The sequence below is a fragment of the Eutrigla gurnardus genome (assembly GCF_963514095.1).
Source record: "Eutrigla gurnardus genome assembly, chromosome: 1".
NCBI lineage: Eukaryota > Metazoa > Chordata > Actinopteri > Perciformes > Triglidae > Eutrigla > Eutrigla gurnardus.
The window spans coordinates 6,937,731-6,954,423 of NC_139915.1; the positions used below are offsets into that span (position 1 = coordinate 6,937,731).

Here is a 16,693-nt window from a genome sequence, read left to right on the forward strand (position 1 = left end):
CATTCTGTTCCAGTAGTTGAAAAGCAGATCACGTGAATGTGGTCTCCAGATTCTCAACATTTAACCTTCATAAAGTACATGTTTGGTCATTTCTATAAATCAACTATGCAGCAGCTCTGAACGATTGCAGATTCACAGATTAATATTCAGCATTCATAGATTTTCAACCTAGGGAAAGGAAGGTTCAAATAAGCTATTCGACGGAGAGTGCATTTTGTTTTCAAGGATGCTGCTCCTGTGCATTCAGATTATTTATCCGACAGACAGTTATGAGTGCAATACTGTATTAATATTTAATGCAACAGCACATTCTGTGTTACAAATGCTGCTTTCTGCAGTTCCCTGTCAGCGTTAATGAGAGTGAACAGCGGTGGCAGCTGAATGCTCGTGTCCATGTCTCTCTTCCTCTTTGTTTTGAGTGGAGAAAAGGTCACATGACTTCGTGAGTGAACATGATTACATGAAATCCACCGCTGGAGCTTGTTAAAAGAGGAAGTCAACGTTTTTAAATGAAGTGTGTGGTGTACTTTAATAAGCAAAGTCAAAACTGCTCCAATAAGCAAGAGCACATCAAACAGATTTTTTCTCTATGGCCTGGGTGTTTTTGATTTTCCATGATTTTCTCTTCTCCAACAGCAGGTCCTCCACAGTGTCTCCAATCTGCATCTCCTGCTCAGCACTCTACAGGTAAGATGGCGACCCCACTGCGTGTGTGTGTGTGATCAGAATAAAAAATGATGCTCTGGAGCTTTTTAAAAATCAACTTGTGATATCTGAGAGACTTTGAGTATAATGTGAAGATAGTGACAGATGAAAAGAAAGTGTAACAGACGATGCCAGGTGTGACGTGTCTGACCTGATCCATCCGGCTCTCCCAGGCCGTCGTGGTCCAGCAGGACAGCTTCATAGAGGACCAGCGACAGGCCCTGACTGAGCGCTCCTCGTCGTGCACGTCTCTATCGCGGCCGTCCTCGCGGCCCAGCTCGCTGATTGAACAGGAGAAGCAGCGCAGCCTGGAGAAGCAGCGGCAGGAGCTGGCATCCCTGCAGAGACAGCAGGCAGCTCATGCTGAGGAGAAGAGGAGAAGGGAGAGGGAGTGGGAGACGAGGGAGCAGCGTCTGACTGAAAGGGAGGGTCTGGTGCACGTGCAGGTGACTTCTGTTTTTATTACTGTGTCTCTGGGCAGCTGCTATTCTTCAGCTAAGTGATAGCGGCATGGTTTTTATACCGTGGTAACTCACCTTGTACAGTATTTCATCCGATACATCACAATGCAGTGTTGCTCAGGACATGCAGGGTCCTGCAGTGATGATCAAAAACATGTTTGACTGGAAAACATTCCACTGTCTTTTTTTAAACGGTGCTGCCACTGAGATAAAAGCTTCCGGGTCAAATAAGAACTGTTCACTGAAAGGTTCATCTTAATGGCTGAAGATTAGCTTCAAGCTATCATACTATGCCAGCTAACTAACTGATGTGTTGCTTTAGATTGTGATGATGACTTGCAAATGACTAAACAACAAGCAGTAGAGGCCGTATGGAGTTTTAGTTTACTGTTTTCCAACAAATAACTGCAAATTGTGTTTGCTCTCATAGCATAAGCAGTAACTTACAGTTGCCATGGCTGCAATTTAATGCCAAGAGCAAAACATACTTGCTACAAAAAGAAAAGCTATTTCTCTCTTTTTACTGTCAAAACCGTGAGTGTTGTCAGAGTCACAGTAGTGTCAATTATTTAGTAGAATATCTGTTTTTTTTTATTTTTTATTATTAACTAACTGAAATAAGTTTAAGCGCCTAAAATAAAAACTAACTTTGTGGTTTTTACAGAACAGACAAAGTGAACCGATGCAGTGAAGAATAATCACAATCATCTTTTACTGTGTAGGAATTTGTCAAAAGCCAGATTTGAGACTTTTTAGATTAGATCAATATAATGTATCACATTCAATTAAGTTGTCAATATCATTTCTCTACATCCTTTCAGATAGTGACTCATCACTATTTGTATCATCTTGAGGTAATAACCTGTGCAGACTCTACTTGGAGAGGATTGGTTACTGGCTGACAGGGTTAAATGAGAAAGATTCAACTGCACCACTGATTGAAATTCATTCAAGATGAAGGTTGTGAGTTTAGCAAATTGAAGCTCTGTTGTTACGATTAAGCCAAAGCAATTGTAAAATAATTTCATAGTCTTTAACTTTTCACAGGAGTGTGATTTAATGTGAGTTTGAGTGTGCATCAATAATTAATCATCTGATGTTTATTCATCCATTAGAATTAAACTGACCAGTAGAAAAATAATCTATCACTAAATACCGTTTCCATTCATTCACTCTCAGATAACGAGGCTGAGCTCAGACTCGTAACGTCAATGTACACAATGATTAACTTGTCACTTCCTTTTTTTTTCATTTTCTGAAAACATACTGAATGTTTGTATCGTACCGTTTCAATAAATCCATCGATGCACCTCCCAACCACTGCAGGAGGAGGAGGTCATGAAGCAGCAAAAGGAGCTGGAGGAGGAGAAGCAGGGGCTGCAGGGTAAGAAGGAGGAGTACCAGAGAGACCTGGAGAGGCTGAGAGACGCCCAGAGGAAGCTGGAGAGGGACAGAGAGGCTGTGCAGCGGCAGCTCGACAAGATGGAGGAGCTCCGCCTGTCTGAGGTGAGCGGTGCTCACCACCATGATGACGTGCAGGAGGAGAGGCTCTCCGTCGCCCCTCGGCCACAGGGCAACACTCAGTGAGCTGGGAGGGATTCAGTGCAGTTCAATGACTCTTCAGCAGCGTTGGTGTTTACGGGTGCTTGCATCAGAGGCTTGAACCTGGGTCCTCTTGAAAAGCTCTGAAGTAGCAAACAGTGCTGCAAACAGCAGCGTCATATTTACAAGCCCAAACCTGCATGTAGATAACACTTTCTATGGCGCCCATGTCTAAACATCCAAACATAAACCTTATAATCTGCTCATGGCACTGTATAGTATAGTTATAATGATAATTATATAGCACTCAAACATATTCATAATGCTTTATAACAGTATACAAAACACATTATAAAGCATTTCATCATGACGTATTAGGTCACGTATCATAACAAAATATATATATTTTTTTAAACAATGACCATGCAGAGTAACTTATAACAATATTAATAATAATACATACACAACACAGGTTAAAATCATGCATTAATAGCAGTTCTGAAGAGGTGGGCTTTTGTAAGTGATTTGAATGTTGTGAGGTTTTTGCGGTCACGGATGTGTTTGCTGAGAGAGTTCCAGAGGGAGGGGGCGGCGATGGAAAAAGCACACTATAATGTTTCATACCAGTGATTAATATGCATCATAAAAATAGTATAATGTATTACAACTGCTGTAATTATACTATACATATCCTAACAAAAGAAATGAGTGAGCGACCAGCAATTATGAAGCATTATTACTTGACTCCATAAGTCATGATAAAATACTGAAAAATGTGTTATGATTAGTGTTTAAAAGCATGGATATTTATACATATATTTTAAAGCTTCATGTGCATATTTATATTGCTACCATTAAACTCTGATCTTTCTGGAAACATTTATGCCCGTCTTTTATTCACGATGAGCCTGGGAAACCATTGAAAGGTGCCCCTTTCACACACTCACTGACAGACGGAGATAACAGCTGTACATCTTTCTAACCTCTGCTTCCAGAGGACTCCCTCGACAACGTCGGATGAATCCCAGTTCCCAGCCAGCTCCCAGTCTCTGGAGCTGGACCAGACGGAGCTCTCCTCCTCCTCCTCCCTGCTGAGGCTGCAGCCCCAGCGGTCTAAGCCCAAAGGGAAAGGCCTGAATCCCTTCACCTCATCCTCCAGTAACCTCAAAGGCAGCGACGCCAACCACCAGATCTCTAAAGGCCTGCTGCAGCTGGCCAAGAACAAGAGCAAAGAGGGGAAGGAGAAGAAGAAGAAGAAGGGCAAAGGAGGGAGCCCAGCCACAGCAGGTAGAGAATGGTGAATATGAGCGAGTGGCTGGATTTACATTGTGTTAAATTATTCAGTGTCTCACAGTGAATCAGCCGGAGTTGAGGGGCATTGTTGTCATGGAAACCTCAGATTAGAAGAAAGTCTGCGTCACCTTTTTTTTTTTTTTCAGAATGAGAAATTGAACACATTTGATTGCAAAATGAATAGGTTTCTGTTTCTGTTCCATGCTGCAGTGCATGCTGGGTAGGATAATCCACTATAGTGGATAGCACTGTCGCCTCAGCAAGAGGGTTCGAATCCCGGTTTGTGTTCTGTGTGGAGTTTGCATGTTCTCCCCGTGTGAGCATGGGTTCTCCGGCTTCCACCCAAAGTCAAAGACATGCAGGATGAGTTAATTGATAACTCTTAATTGCCCGTAGATGTGAGTGTGATTGGCGGACTGTCAGCCCTGTGATAGACTGGCAACCTGTCCTGTCCTTTAATAGGATAAGCATTTACAATAATGGATAGATGGATACGTTTGTCGATGTTATTTGTATCCCATTTTCTTGCAAAGAATAGTAGATAATAATGTATATGTTCAATAATTCTAAACGTAGCATACATGCTGACTAATGCTTTTATGGATGTTATATCTGATAAACTGCCAGTGACAAAACCTATAAAATTGCTATTACATTGTCAATAAACTGTGTGTATTGAATTCACATGAGACACAGTGGTAGTGTGTGAAACGTACAGACATTTGTTACTGAATGACACTGACTCTCATCTTTAACAAGTCCATAAAAAGTGCCTGGTCAGCCTGTCATGGTCGTACCGTCTGGTGAGGCATTTTAAAGAAATGTAGCTTCCAGGTGTCGGCTTGCATCACACTTCCTCTTCATCTACTTTGTCTCCTTTATCTTGTAGTGAATGCAGACACAGTCCACTGTGCTGTACTTTCACTGTTCCCACAGCAGCAGCAGCCTCCGCAGGGTCCTAGCACATTTCCTGTCATTGGAGTCCTAGAAAACAACAAAGAAACATTAGCCAGTCCATCTGCTTGACTCACAAACACATTTGGCTGCAATAAAATGATCATATGCATAATTAGCATATCAGGTATTGCACCTTTGTTGCTACTATATACTCAAAACTTGCTCCGGGACACAGCATAGATTTTGACTTTGCTTCATCGAATCAGTGAGAAAAGTGAATTATTCAGCTGTCCTCACACCAAAATAACCAGGCAGTGTCCAAACTACTTCAAACCGTAGTCCTTGTACCCAGATCTAGAAGACTCACATCCAATCACTGCAAGAGTTCTAAAATGTGATTGGTATCACTTTTATGGTACTGATATTGGAAGTAGTATTGTAATATTGTAAACAATAGCTAGCTGCAACACATGCACAGTGCAGGATGCATACAAAACACATTTCGTATGAAACGCCTTGATACGCTCGAGAGTGAAAATTCCATTTCTCCATATGAAATGACGGTTGTGATAGGAGCAGCGGGCTGTGGTTCCATCCAGCGCATTAGGCCGCTCACTGAGGCAGCTTTTGTCACCTCCTGAATGGATGTCAGTGACGGCACGGTGCACCGTGCTCGGGTTAGTCTGGCTGACGCTGCTCACTGGATGGAGGATAATGGTTACAGCGAATCAAGCGTCCTCTCTTGTGATCTGACTCATCTCTTCTCCTCCCTTCTAGACCCGCCGCACCTACCAGAGCCTCCCTTGGATGGAGAGATTTTCTTCTGCTGAGTGAAGTGGCTCTCCTCCTCCTCCTCCTCCTCCTCCTCCTCCTCCTCATCATCCCATCGCAGCCATTCCAGGGGAATGTGTTACTCCCAAGAAGTAATACATTCATCTGCAAATACCAGGCACCTTTAAAATCACCTCGAAAGGACTCGCATGTAGGAAAAAGACAAATAATAGTATGCAAGTAGACATGCATACGTATGCATTAATATGGGGAAAATGGAATAGCAGCACATTTTAGGGTATTCAGTTTCCCTTATTCAAAGAAGCCGTAGTTACGTGATTGTGTTATTTCATTTTGAAGAATTCTAAGTTCGTGGGTATGAGATTGAAGGCATTTCACAGAAGGCTGCGTCACAAGCTCTGCCAAATATGTCACAGGCTCCACTGCCTTTCTGTGCTCGCTAACGTTTCCAGCAGTCCGTCCTGCTATGTAATGTTCCACACCAACAGACGCAGAAATACCCAAATGCCCCTTGGAAACAGACGAATGCCGGAGAGCTCCATGTGGCACTGGAAGCTCATCACTCCTAATCATCTTGCCTGACAATTAATAGGAGACTGCAGCCACTGAGGAATATCTCCCTAAACTAAGTGCCCTGGCAACATGTATCAATCAGAAAGTTTTCAGTGGTTGCTCCAGTGTGTCATTCAGCGATGCTTCTGTACGGATCCAAGATGAAAGAATATCGGAGCATTCCTTTATTCGCGTCTTGAAAAGCAGATTTGGTCGCGTCCACTAATTTTGCCTCCAGTTAGTAAGTGAGATGGAATTGAAATACCTTCAGTAATCTTCTATAAAGACTTTATGCCATCAATCATCTTGTTCCTCGGCTTGCTTTTAATTTATTTGAATAATGGCTATCTCCTTCTTTTTGGAGTGAAACTCTTTAGATGTGTGCGACTCCTCTACCAGATTCAACCGTGATGAAAGGACTGAGACATATCTCCCAGCGTCTAATGGATCAATTCATATCCTTTAGTGTGTTTTAGAGCCGTGGCTGGTTATTAGCTTGATCCTTGCTTTATTTCCCTGTCAATGGGCTTTTATGCAGGCCTCATCTTTCATCCCAGCGCTGATGAGCGGCGCTTTCCTTCATTTTTTAATTGCATGTAACTCTGCAGGTAGCATACTAATGGCTTCTGTCTGTTATAAAGTTCCACTTCCTCTGTCAACCTACCTCTCCCAGTTCTGATAATAGACTGTGTGGATGCACGCGGCTGGCGGTTTGAGGAAGTGGAGGCTGTTAATCTCGCGGCTGGTTAGAGAGAACGAGAGCGGACGGTTAACTCAAACCACCACATCGATGCGATGTGTCCCCGCTTGGACATTTAATGACTAAACTTGAGTCTCTGATCATTTCAAATTAATCAACACTCATCAGTGTTTTTGAGCACTTTGGTCCTAATATGTTGATGCATTTCTTTGTTATCAGTGTGAGATATCAATCAAGGAGATCTTTGTATTCCGTGGATTTTTTATTTTTTTTTAATCGAGGGCACTGATGCTCATGAAAAGCAACGATGATCATGCAAAGCGTGTTTAAGTACGTAGAAGAAGCTCTTTCGTCAATTGTAATTAAAATCAGGGCCGATAGCTTTTATGTAGTCTTCTCCAAGGTGACCTGTTGGTTTTTAAGCCTGTGTTTTATCCCATCTAAGCCCTGATTTTGGGCCACACACTACCTGCTGGACAGGTAGGAAGAAAAAAAAAAAAGCAAACAGAAGACGTTTCCAGTGAACGACAGAGCAGCGCCCCAGAACTGCTTTCCTGCTGCCTCTTTCGTCTCGTGTTTTAAGTGCTTGTTTGTTAACTTGCCGTCTGTGTTGAGGATTGGACTTCACGTCCGGGCTGGTTTATTATAGTGTGTCTCCTAAGAGGCTTACATGGCCAGCCAATTAGTTGCTTCATGTCTTTTGTTTTATGGGTTTGGTGTAATCCAGTCAAAGAAACAGAGAGGAATGGGCTTCTTTCTTTTCTCTGTTGCTCTAGGTGTGTTTTGACCACTAGGGAGCACTGCACCTATGACTAAATTAGTTCCATCCCTCTCTCACACAACAACAACAACTAGAAAGTACGAAACTATTTTTTTTAATTTCTTTTTTCTTTTTTTACATATTCTCCCTGCTGTGAGAAATTGACATATTTTTCTCAGCGGGTCATTGCCGTTGCAGAGATAATGTGATGAGCGTGGGCTCTCACACTCTGTGACATTTTCCCCACGGCATTTGTAATTGACTGCAGAAACAAATAAGTTGTCAGAGATCATAATTGGTTATTCAGTGAAAGCAGCCAGCAGCAGCTTTAATGTGGGAGAGAGGAAGGTGCAGCGGTTGGAGGGAGCGACTGGGCAGAACCACAACCTTTTCCCTGTAAAAGACAATCAGCAGTCAGGAGAATGAACTCCCTCCGCCATGATGATGATGATGATGATGATGATGATGATAGGGCTGTCCATGAGACGAGCGCGTCCATCAGGTGAACCCTGCGTAGCCTTAAATCGTAACGATAATAAAATGCACTAGAGTAGAACCGAGCATCTCCTCAAGAGACAGAGGGGAGCTTTTAATACCTCTGCTTTGAAACGAAGGAAATGTTTGTACTGTAAATGTGGTGCAGAGTCGTTTCATTCCCAACAATGTAAAAAAAAAAAAAGGGCAAGACAAATATGTAAATATGATTTATGTATAAAACAAATCAAATGTAAAAAAAAGTGTTCCATTTGTGATCTATTGCAACATTTTGTAAGAATGTTTTATTTATGTTTTATTCTCGCCCTTGGGGGTGATGTAAAGTCACATTTCTCTCATAATAAAAAAAAATCATAATTCTCATTCTGAGTGTTGCTGGTTTGTTACAGTTTGTCTCGAACACATTCCTTAACAAAACGCATAAATATAAAGTGCAACATGCTTGATCCTCATCCTTTTATTTACATTTGTTTGTAGTTTAATATTTATTTATATTATTATTATTATATTATATTTAAGGTTTTTTTTACAAAATTGTTACATTTTTGTTATTATATCTTCTAAAAGGAAATCAGAAGACTTCACTACAGGAAAATAATGTTTTTGCAGGGAATATGTCTCATTCCGACAAGGTATTCCAACTTGAATAGAGACACAACTTCTATTCAATATTAGGTTTTAAAGAATATAATAGAATGTCTTTATTGTCATTGAACAACAAGATGTGTTGTGCAATTTATAAATAACAAAAACACGATAAAGAAGGAGATATGTGCAGGAGAAATCCGATAAAATAAGTGCATAGTTAAAAAACTAAAGCAGCATCCATGAGATGTCCCTCAATATGACGATTACCACCAACCAACATGCAGCTCAGTCAGGTTTAGATTGGCCCCGAGAGGGTGGAGGGCCCCAAGGCAGTTTTTGCCCCGTTGGCAATTCAGATTACATTAGAGTTTTGTTTCTCCTCTCTTCTTAAATATACTTTGTTTTGTTTTGCACTTTCATTACAACAATAACAATTATTCTTGTTAGTCCACTTTTTAGTTTTAGAGGCAATTAAAATTGCCATCAATTATTGTTTTTAATTGCCATTAATGGTTTGATTTCCAGTTTCCAGCGGTTGTGTTAGTGCTGTTTGAGCACCGGCGCCAGAGGGGGAAAGCTGACAACCGTCCTGATGGATTGACAGCGGTGCAGGCGCTCAGCAGTGTCCCTCCCTCCTGATAAATAAAGAACCAGCTGCTTTAATCTCTCCATGCTGCACACAGACATTTAGCCTCTGGAAACCTTGACTGTGAGGATTTCTCTACTTTGTAAAAATGTTATTCTTAACTTTGCAATCTTGTAAGTCACGCCAGTGCCGTCCCCACCCCATACCCCCTCCGCTTCTCCTCAGCTCTAACTTATCCACTGAACCACGGGATCCCTCTAAATATTTCTCCATTCCGCTCATTCAACATAAACCCCAGAGACAAAACATCAGCTGATAAGACCAAACCGAAAGTCTTGATGTGTTAAATTGTGTTTAATGGAGCTTAATGCTACACAAGTTTTCCCATCCCTTTTTAGATTATTCCCACCAAATCAAAGTTGTGCAGCAGCAGCAGCAGCAGCAACTTCGTTGTTGAGACACACTGACAGAAAGCTGCATGGTCTCATTGACTTCTGGTTGTCATGGTGACAGGGATGGTGAAGTCTGGCTGTTGGAAAACCGAAAAGTAAAGACCGAGAGACAAAGAGGGGGAATAAAATCACGAGCATACAATTTTTCCAAATTTAAAATCCCATCAAATCCTAGAAGAAGAAAACACTTGCAAAAAAAGTCTGTGCAGCTTGAACGGCTGCTGATTAGCAGTTCATGCAGTCTCACATTGATTAATTATCTGGCAAAGATAAGACACGTTTGACATTGTTGAACTAATTAATGCCGTATCATAACTGACTACATCAGACTAATTGATAGTTCTAAACGAGCTTTGAATTGAACTGGGACGGCAATAAGAGTCAGAAACACAATCCTCAAACGTTTCATCAAGGCCTCCACACTTTCCAACACACTGGTTCATCACAGCTCCATTATTATCTTTATTTTCTGTAGCTTGTTCCACTCATGAGGGCTCTAGCAGGTCAAGGACATCTACTACTGAACTACTAAGGGCCCTCGCTGTAGTAAAAGTAAGTATCACTCAATTTTCACTAAAATGCGTACTTTTCGTTTTTCTAAACCTACTTTATTTTTTGGGTGGCGGCAGCAGGAAACAAGCTACTAACATAAGGCTGCCATGGTATCAACATTTAAATCAATGTGGCTACTGTGTTAGCAAAGAGTGTCCTATTTAGACATCCAACAGACAAGGAGCAACAATTGGAGTTGTCCATCTGGCCACCTGATAAATGTAAGGGAAATATTCACTCTCCTTTTAGCTCTGCTTTTGGTCTCCACCAACTCCAGAGGGAAATATTTGTCTTTTTAGCCACTAAATAGTCCCATATACACGACACATAATAATTTGATCCATTACTAATATGAAGATGATGATAATAGCAGATTTATGCAGAATGGCTTCTCTAATTAAATCACATATTTTATTTCAGCTACTGTATCTGGGACTACTGTTCGGTAGTTACAGAATGCATCATATTTTACAGCTTGTGGATATATTTTTATGTTAATTTCTTATCTGAGAAACCTCAACATATTTCCATAAAGTGAAAAACATCCAAAATAGAGTGCAAGTGCTACTTCAGTAGAGTACTTAAGTTAATATAATGATTCACTTCCCACGCTCCATAAACAAGTTCAGAATCTCACATTACTGTAAACAAACCATGTTTTACCTCAAATAACCTCAAATATAATCAAATAAGTGTAACTGAGTTATGTAGAGGTTTGTGAGTAGCATACAAATGAAAGACTAAATACAAAGAAAAGAAAATATAAATGTGTTTTTTTGAATTTGTTTACATTTAAGATTATACTACAAATAGGGTCCAGTGCTAGGTAAGCTTGTCCCGTGGCCCTGACACAGTTTGGGGCATGCTTTAATTTGTTTTAGCAACCAACCACCAAATCTCGCGAGATTAAATACGCGAGATTATGACCTGCGAGGTCAAGGGTGAAGCGTGGCGCATAACACATTTTCATCAGCAAAATGTAAAATTGGATTCAAAAGTAAAGAAACGTCCATACTGGAAGCGGAACAAACGCGAGATTTGGGAGGAGGTCGAAAGATAGGGGGAAGCTAACATTAGCACCTCCGCTAGTAGCTGTGACTCGACGAGAGACGATTCACGTCCAGTTTTCTGTGACGTCGGCGCATACGCGCCAGGCACGCAGCGTGGGAGTCTCGGAGCGGGACGAGTCCGCATCGAGACGCAGCTTCTCCGGAGGTGAGTTCAGCTGTGTTACCGCTGCTGGGTTTCCCGTAATGGCTGTGTGAAAGAGTTGGCAGTGATGGTGAAACTCTGGCTCATGACGTGTTTTGACATGTTTGTGTTGCCACGTAGAGGAGACGGTGCGTGATTTTTTTTCTGTTGAGGTTGGAGTTAGCAATGCAATAGTTATGTATTATTAACTAGGCTTTATTGTTTTGTTATAGGCATGTAAATTATCCTGGAATTGGCCTGATGGGTAGCACATTTTATTTAATTTATGTGTCACTAGTAATTAATTTGTTCCTATTCTACCAAAACTATAATCCATTGGTCTATTTGACCAACACTGACCTGTATCGATGGCCAATTCCTTGAGGATACGTGCAGTATCATGAGTTTTCCACTAGGCGGAGACGTGTTTTCACTGGGCTAAGCATAGGCTGGTCCATGCTGGAGGAAGGCGTGGGGTGCAAATGCTCTTCCAAGCCAGTGAATACAGTCTGGAATCAACTCAAAAACCATCCAGGGACATTGGAGTAGCACTTAGCAGCGTTGATATACCCTTGAACACAACTTTTGATCACAAAACAGCAACAGTAAGATGTGATTTTTGGTTATGGCTGTATATAAAGTGTTGGTATGCAGGATGGCTGCATGGTGGTGTAATGGGTAGCACTGACGCCTCACAGCGAGAGGGTCCCGGGTCCGATTCCCGTGTCGGGTCCGGGTTCCCTCTGTGTGGAGCTGCATGTTCTGCATGTTTGCATTTAGATCTCTTGAATCTCCTTATCCAGTGTTTGTTGCGATGTGATCAACTCCTTTTTTAAAATGAAAGCTGGTGGAGCTCTTCCTGTTATTCCGCAGGTATCTTGTGTCTGATTTAAGACATGGCCAGGCAATAAGGCGTACAGCACAAGGGATGTTAATGTCACATCCTGTCTGTTTGGCAAACTGGGACAAGAAATCTAATGTTGCCTGTTTGACAAATTCTACGGAGATGGTGTTGAAAATAACTGTCAGGATTTTTGTGGACACGGTCCCGGAGGTCCGTCACTCCCCACACTGTGTTGCAACACCTTTAAATGACGGGGTAAAATAATCACTGGGCTATGCAAGTTTCACTGACATACCTCAGAATAGTATTGACAGATAAAACGGTGCATGCTTTTACATCGCTTCCAGAGTTTGTGTCTTGCAAATCATAGCATTGATTTAAAAGTTTGCTTTTGTTGAGCCATCACTCTTCTCTCTTGAACTCCTGGGAGGCTCACTTCATCCGATTTACTTCATGTTCATATATTCGTCCTCTCTTTCCAGCCAGCCAGTCTATAAAGGGGCAAAGTCCCGCCCCTTCTGATGTTCCATGGGACCTTATTCCAAAAAATATGCAGGATATTCAACAGAGGTGGGAGAAAAACATCGATACAGCATAGTATCACCAAATATTGCATGTGAGACTCTACAATCAGTGGAGTCAGAGTGCTTCTGTAGATGTAAAGAAAAAGGGGTGCTTGGCTCTGACATCACAGTTCTGGGTGGGGCAGACTGTACCGCAGTGAGAAAGAAATCCACCACTAGGGCAGCGACACAACCTTGATTTTAGCTTCTCTTTATGGATGTCTGCTCTGGTGCCACCGCAGATCAATCACAGTTGATTTCCCTTGATGCATTTCTTCAGTACTGCCAGCAATACAATCTTGTATGGCTGATGTTTTTAGTAAGTAAGATTCTGTCTAACTAGATGTAATTACTTAAGGGCGACACCGATATCATTTTCCCTTTTGGCGAATGGCCTGCATGAGATCACATAAAAACTAAACAGACTTTTGCATCAATAACTTTTGTAAATTTCTTATCTGCTGCATTTAACAACAGTTTATCTTCCTTAACCGAATTGGCAAAAACATACTTCTTACTTCAGAGCTGTAATCCATACTTAAAAATAAGGAATTTGATGAATACACTGTTACTTTTTAGAAGTACACTCAATATTAACATTTTGGCATACTTAACAATGATGGATTACGCGTTTAAGGCGAGAGGCATGTCTTGGGAAGTTGTTTTCTATGGAGTTAATAGAGACAATAAGGGGAAAATTATGCTCTTGTTCTACTCCAACCAAAGCGTGTTGTGATGCAGACATGAGTGGATGGTAGGGCTGTCACTATTTCCACAAATAAAAGCAAGCAAATCCCTCGTTGTGTGTTGCTTATGGACAGTGTGCAGCAGACACAGTGAGTGAGAGAGCTACTTGCACTTCACAATTACAGACATACTTATTTTCATTTACAGGCAGCAGAATATCACGATTGATAAGATGACAGACGTACTTTCATTCACCGTTGGGTAAAGTTCTTGCAGCGAGTTTCGTGCCCAATGTGATTTAATGAGTTCCGTGCAGCCCCAGTGGGGAGTTCCAGCCTCCGCTGTGCTCAGCAGTCAAGCTCAATCAGTGCAGAGAGATCCATCTATTTAAGCCGTGATGACAGCTGATAGACAATCAATTGTGCTGTCAACCATGAGGCTGTTGGAAACCAGAACCAGCTGTTTAAAATAGCTGATAATACGGGCACTACTTTGGAACATTTACATCAGAGCAGCACGTTATATTTCTTCAGCATCAGCACCACAATGTGCACATTGCAGGATGTGCGGTCTGTATCGGTTAGCGTTTGCTTATTCCATCTCTGACAGTTGCTGGTCCTGTATTGTTTTCTTCCACTCCGTACATATTTCCTTGACTTGTTGGAGATTGTGTTCAAAAGGTTAACCAGAAATATAATTCAACCATCGATTAAAATGGCCGATATCCTCATGAAGGTCACTCGGTGTGCGACTTGAGGTCATGGGCACATTCCAGGTATGCATATATCGTGGGCGCTGTCGTCTGCCTCCAGCATACCAACATTAGCTACGGACAAAGAAGGGAATGCTTGTGTATTTCTGGAGGAAGCTCATTCTTTAGTACAACTGGTCGTCTATACAACAACAACTGCAGAATGTCGAGCAGTTTCATTGGGCATATTTCCCTATTTCCGGTGAACCACTCCCAATTTGGCTGTGTGCATAAAGTGCAAGAGAAATGAGCTTGACAGAAGAAATCCCTGCAGCACTGAAGAAGGCTGGCACCGGTTTGATGGTTCTAATGCCTTATCAGTTCGCAAAGGGGCATCCCTTCATTGAATACCATTCCTCATGTGACGTAAGCACCTTCGGTGATGCAGCTTTCACAACTCTTCTGGGCATTATGAGTCTGAATGTGCTCCGGATAAGCCCTTGCTGGTGTGTCACAGATCAATGCTTCATTATGGACAGTGCAGGCCTGCTCTTCATAAATCATGTTGTCTGTGAGATACTCTATTAAAAAGTCATCAGGAAGTTCCTCAAGAGGAGACGGTTCTTGTCTCCTCAAAAGACAACCAAGACGTCAAAACGCTGGGTTGAAAATGATATTATTATTATCATATTATCATTGGCACATACTTGAATCCCTTTGGGTTTTTTTTGTAAACATCCTTTTGTTAGTGAAAAAGAAATAATCAAATAATCTTAAAAAGGATGACGATGGGGTCTAAGGTCTCCCTGTATAAATAAACTATAAATATATATAAAACATGAAGTTGGTAAGGATTTTTTTATTGCCTGGACAAACTTTTTTGATTATTGTTATAAATTAAACATCAACTTGCTGAGAAATATTGAACAGATGTCAAGCTCCAATGTCAGACAGTATACATTTTGAGACAAGAGCCGAGGAAGGCAATGGTTATCAAATTTACCTTTTATTGTAATATTTTTACAGAACCTTCTCACCTTGAAATGTCTTTCAGAAAAGTTGGTCTGCCACCTCCGCCCACCTGCTTATAAATGGGGTGGGCAGAAGCCACCCAAGTGCAAATCTGTGGGTAATTTATAATAAGATAGGCAGACATTCTTGGGGGCCCTGGAAGAAAATTAGAATGCCAGCTGCTCTTAGTTTCAAAGATGTCAAAGAATGTAAAATGTAATATATATATATGAGTCAAAACTCTGCACCATCTCCAATCGTGTTACTAATCTTAGCCACTTATTTGTAGACTTACTCATATTAACACACTATGGGTAATAAAGCTGAAATGAGGTCGGTCCACTGCATGTTGTCCATGGCAACATGCTGCGTCTGAAAAGTGCATCTTGTCCAGCAGCTCCTCCAACTTTAAGATGCACCAGCTGAGCAGAGGCTAAATGAAAAAATAATAAAAAAGGTGAAATAAAACTTTAAAATTATAGCAAACATGCAAATTATAAATATCAAACAGATAAAAATTGCGTTGTGTAAAAATGTTTGGAATACATTTTATATTGATGAACAAACATTATTTTGAAGATTTATTGATTAAAGGTCAATGATTTTAATAATGTTAATGTAGAAAAATGGCCATTTTAAGTTCTGGAGGGTCCGCGTTATTTCAGGAATGCTTAGGTTGTGTTTCGGGACAGTTCAGAGGCCTCTCTGTTTGTACACCTGCTCACACTGTGCTTGATTTTATCTTTTTTGTTCTGTTACAATAAACAGTATATCCTATTGTAAGTTACTGTCTTGTTCCTGGTAAACTTTGGTGTCCAGGGACCTTTTTTTTTCTTTCTTTCTTTTCATCCGAGGACAAAAGCACATATAAAAATGACCATTATTTTTATCGTCTGGGATGGGGGCTCTGGGCTGTGACTCCACTGTTCTTCCTCTGCTCCGGTTTGGGACACACAGATATAAAAACTTTAACACACTGTGCAGGTGTCATAAAAAGAAATATAAAGAAAAGAGAAATCTATTTCTGTTGTTGTCGTTATTGGTGGCAGCAAAAAGTGTTTGAACAATGGCGGAAGAGTGTATTTTACTATTAGTGGCTATAAAAAATACAGACATTTTTCCTAAATCAAAGTATCAGAACTATTCTTGACTAGCTTCATATCCCGGATGAAAGAGTAACTTTCAATTTGTCATTTTCTTCAAGTTTCAACATTTCCCTGGCCATGTGTACACTGGTGTAAGAGGCTTCAGTGTCTTTATGACCCTGAATACGAGTGTACAAGACATGAATCATGAATAATATCAGCTGACTCCCTCACCTCGCACATTGC

General features: G+C 41.1%; 1 protein-coding gene across 3 annotated transcripts in view; it reads left to right on the forward strand.

Moving 5' to 3' along the window:
* The window catches only part of akap13 (A-kinase anchoring protein 13), a 93,802-nt gene extending 85,242 nt beyond the window's left edge, over positions 1–8,560 (forward strand). Inside the window, exons 34-38 of one of the 3 annotated variants that reach the window (XM_084013450.1) lie at positions 640–687; positions 879–1,150; positions 2,489–2,672; positions 3,704–3,995; positions 5,676–8,560. In XM_084013450.1, coding sequence (XP_083869576.1) covers positions 640–687; positions 879–1,150; positions 2,489–2,672; positions 3,704–3,995; positions 5,676–5,728 — 849 coding nt within the window. In that variant the 3' untranslated portion in view covers positions 5,729–8,560. Of the gene's footprint in view, positions 1–636; positions 688–878; positions 1,152–2,488; positions 2,673–3,703; positions 3,996–5,675 lie in introns of all 3 variants that reach the window. The other 2 variants (XM_084013449.1, XM_084013448.1) reach the window with 2 other exon arrangements.
* The last annotated feature ends 8,133 nt before the right edge of the window (positions 8,561–16,693 follow it).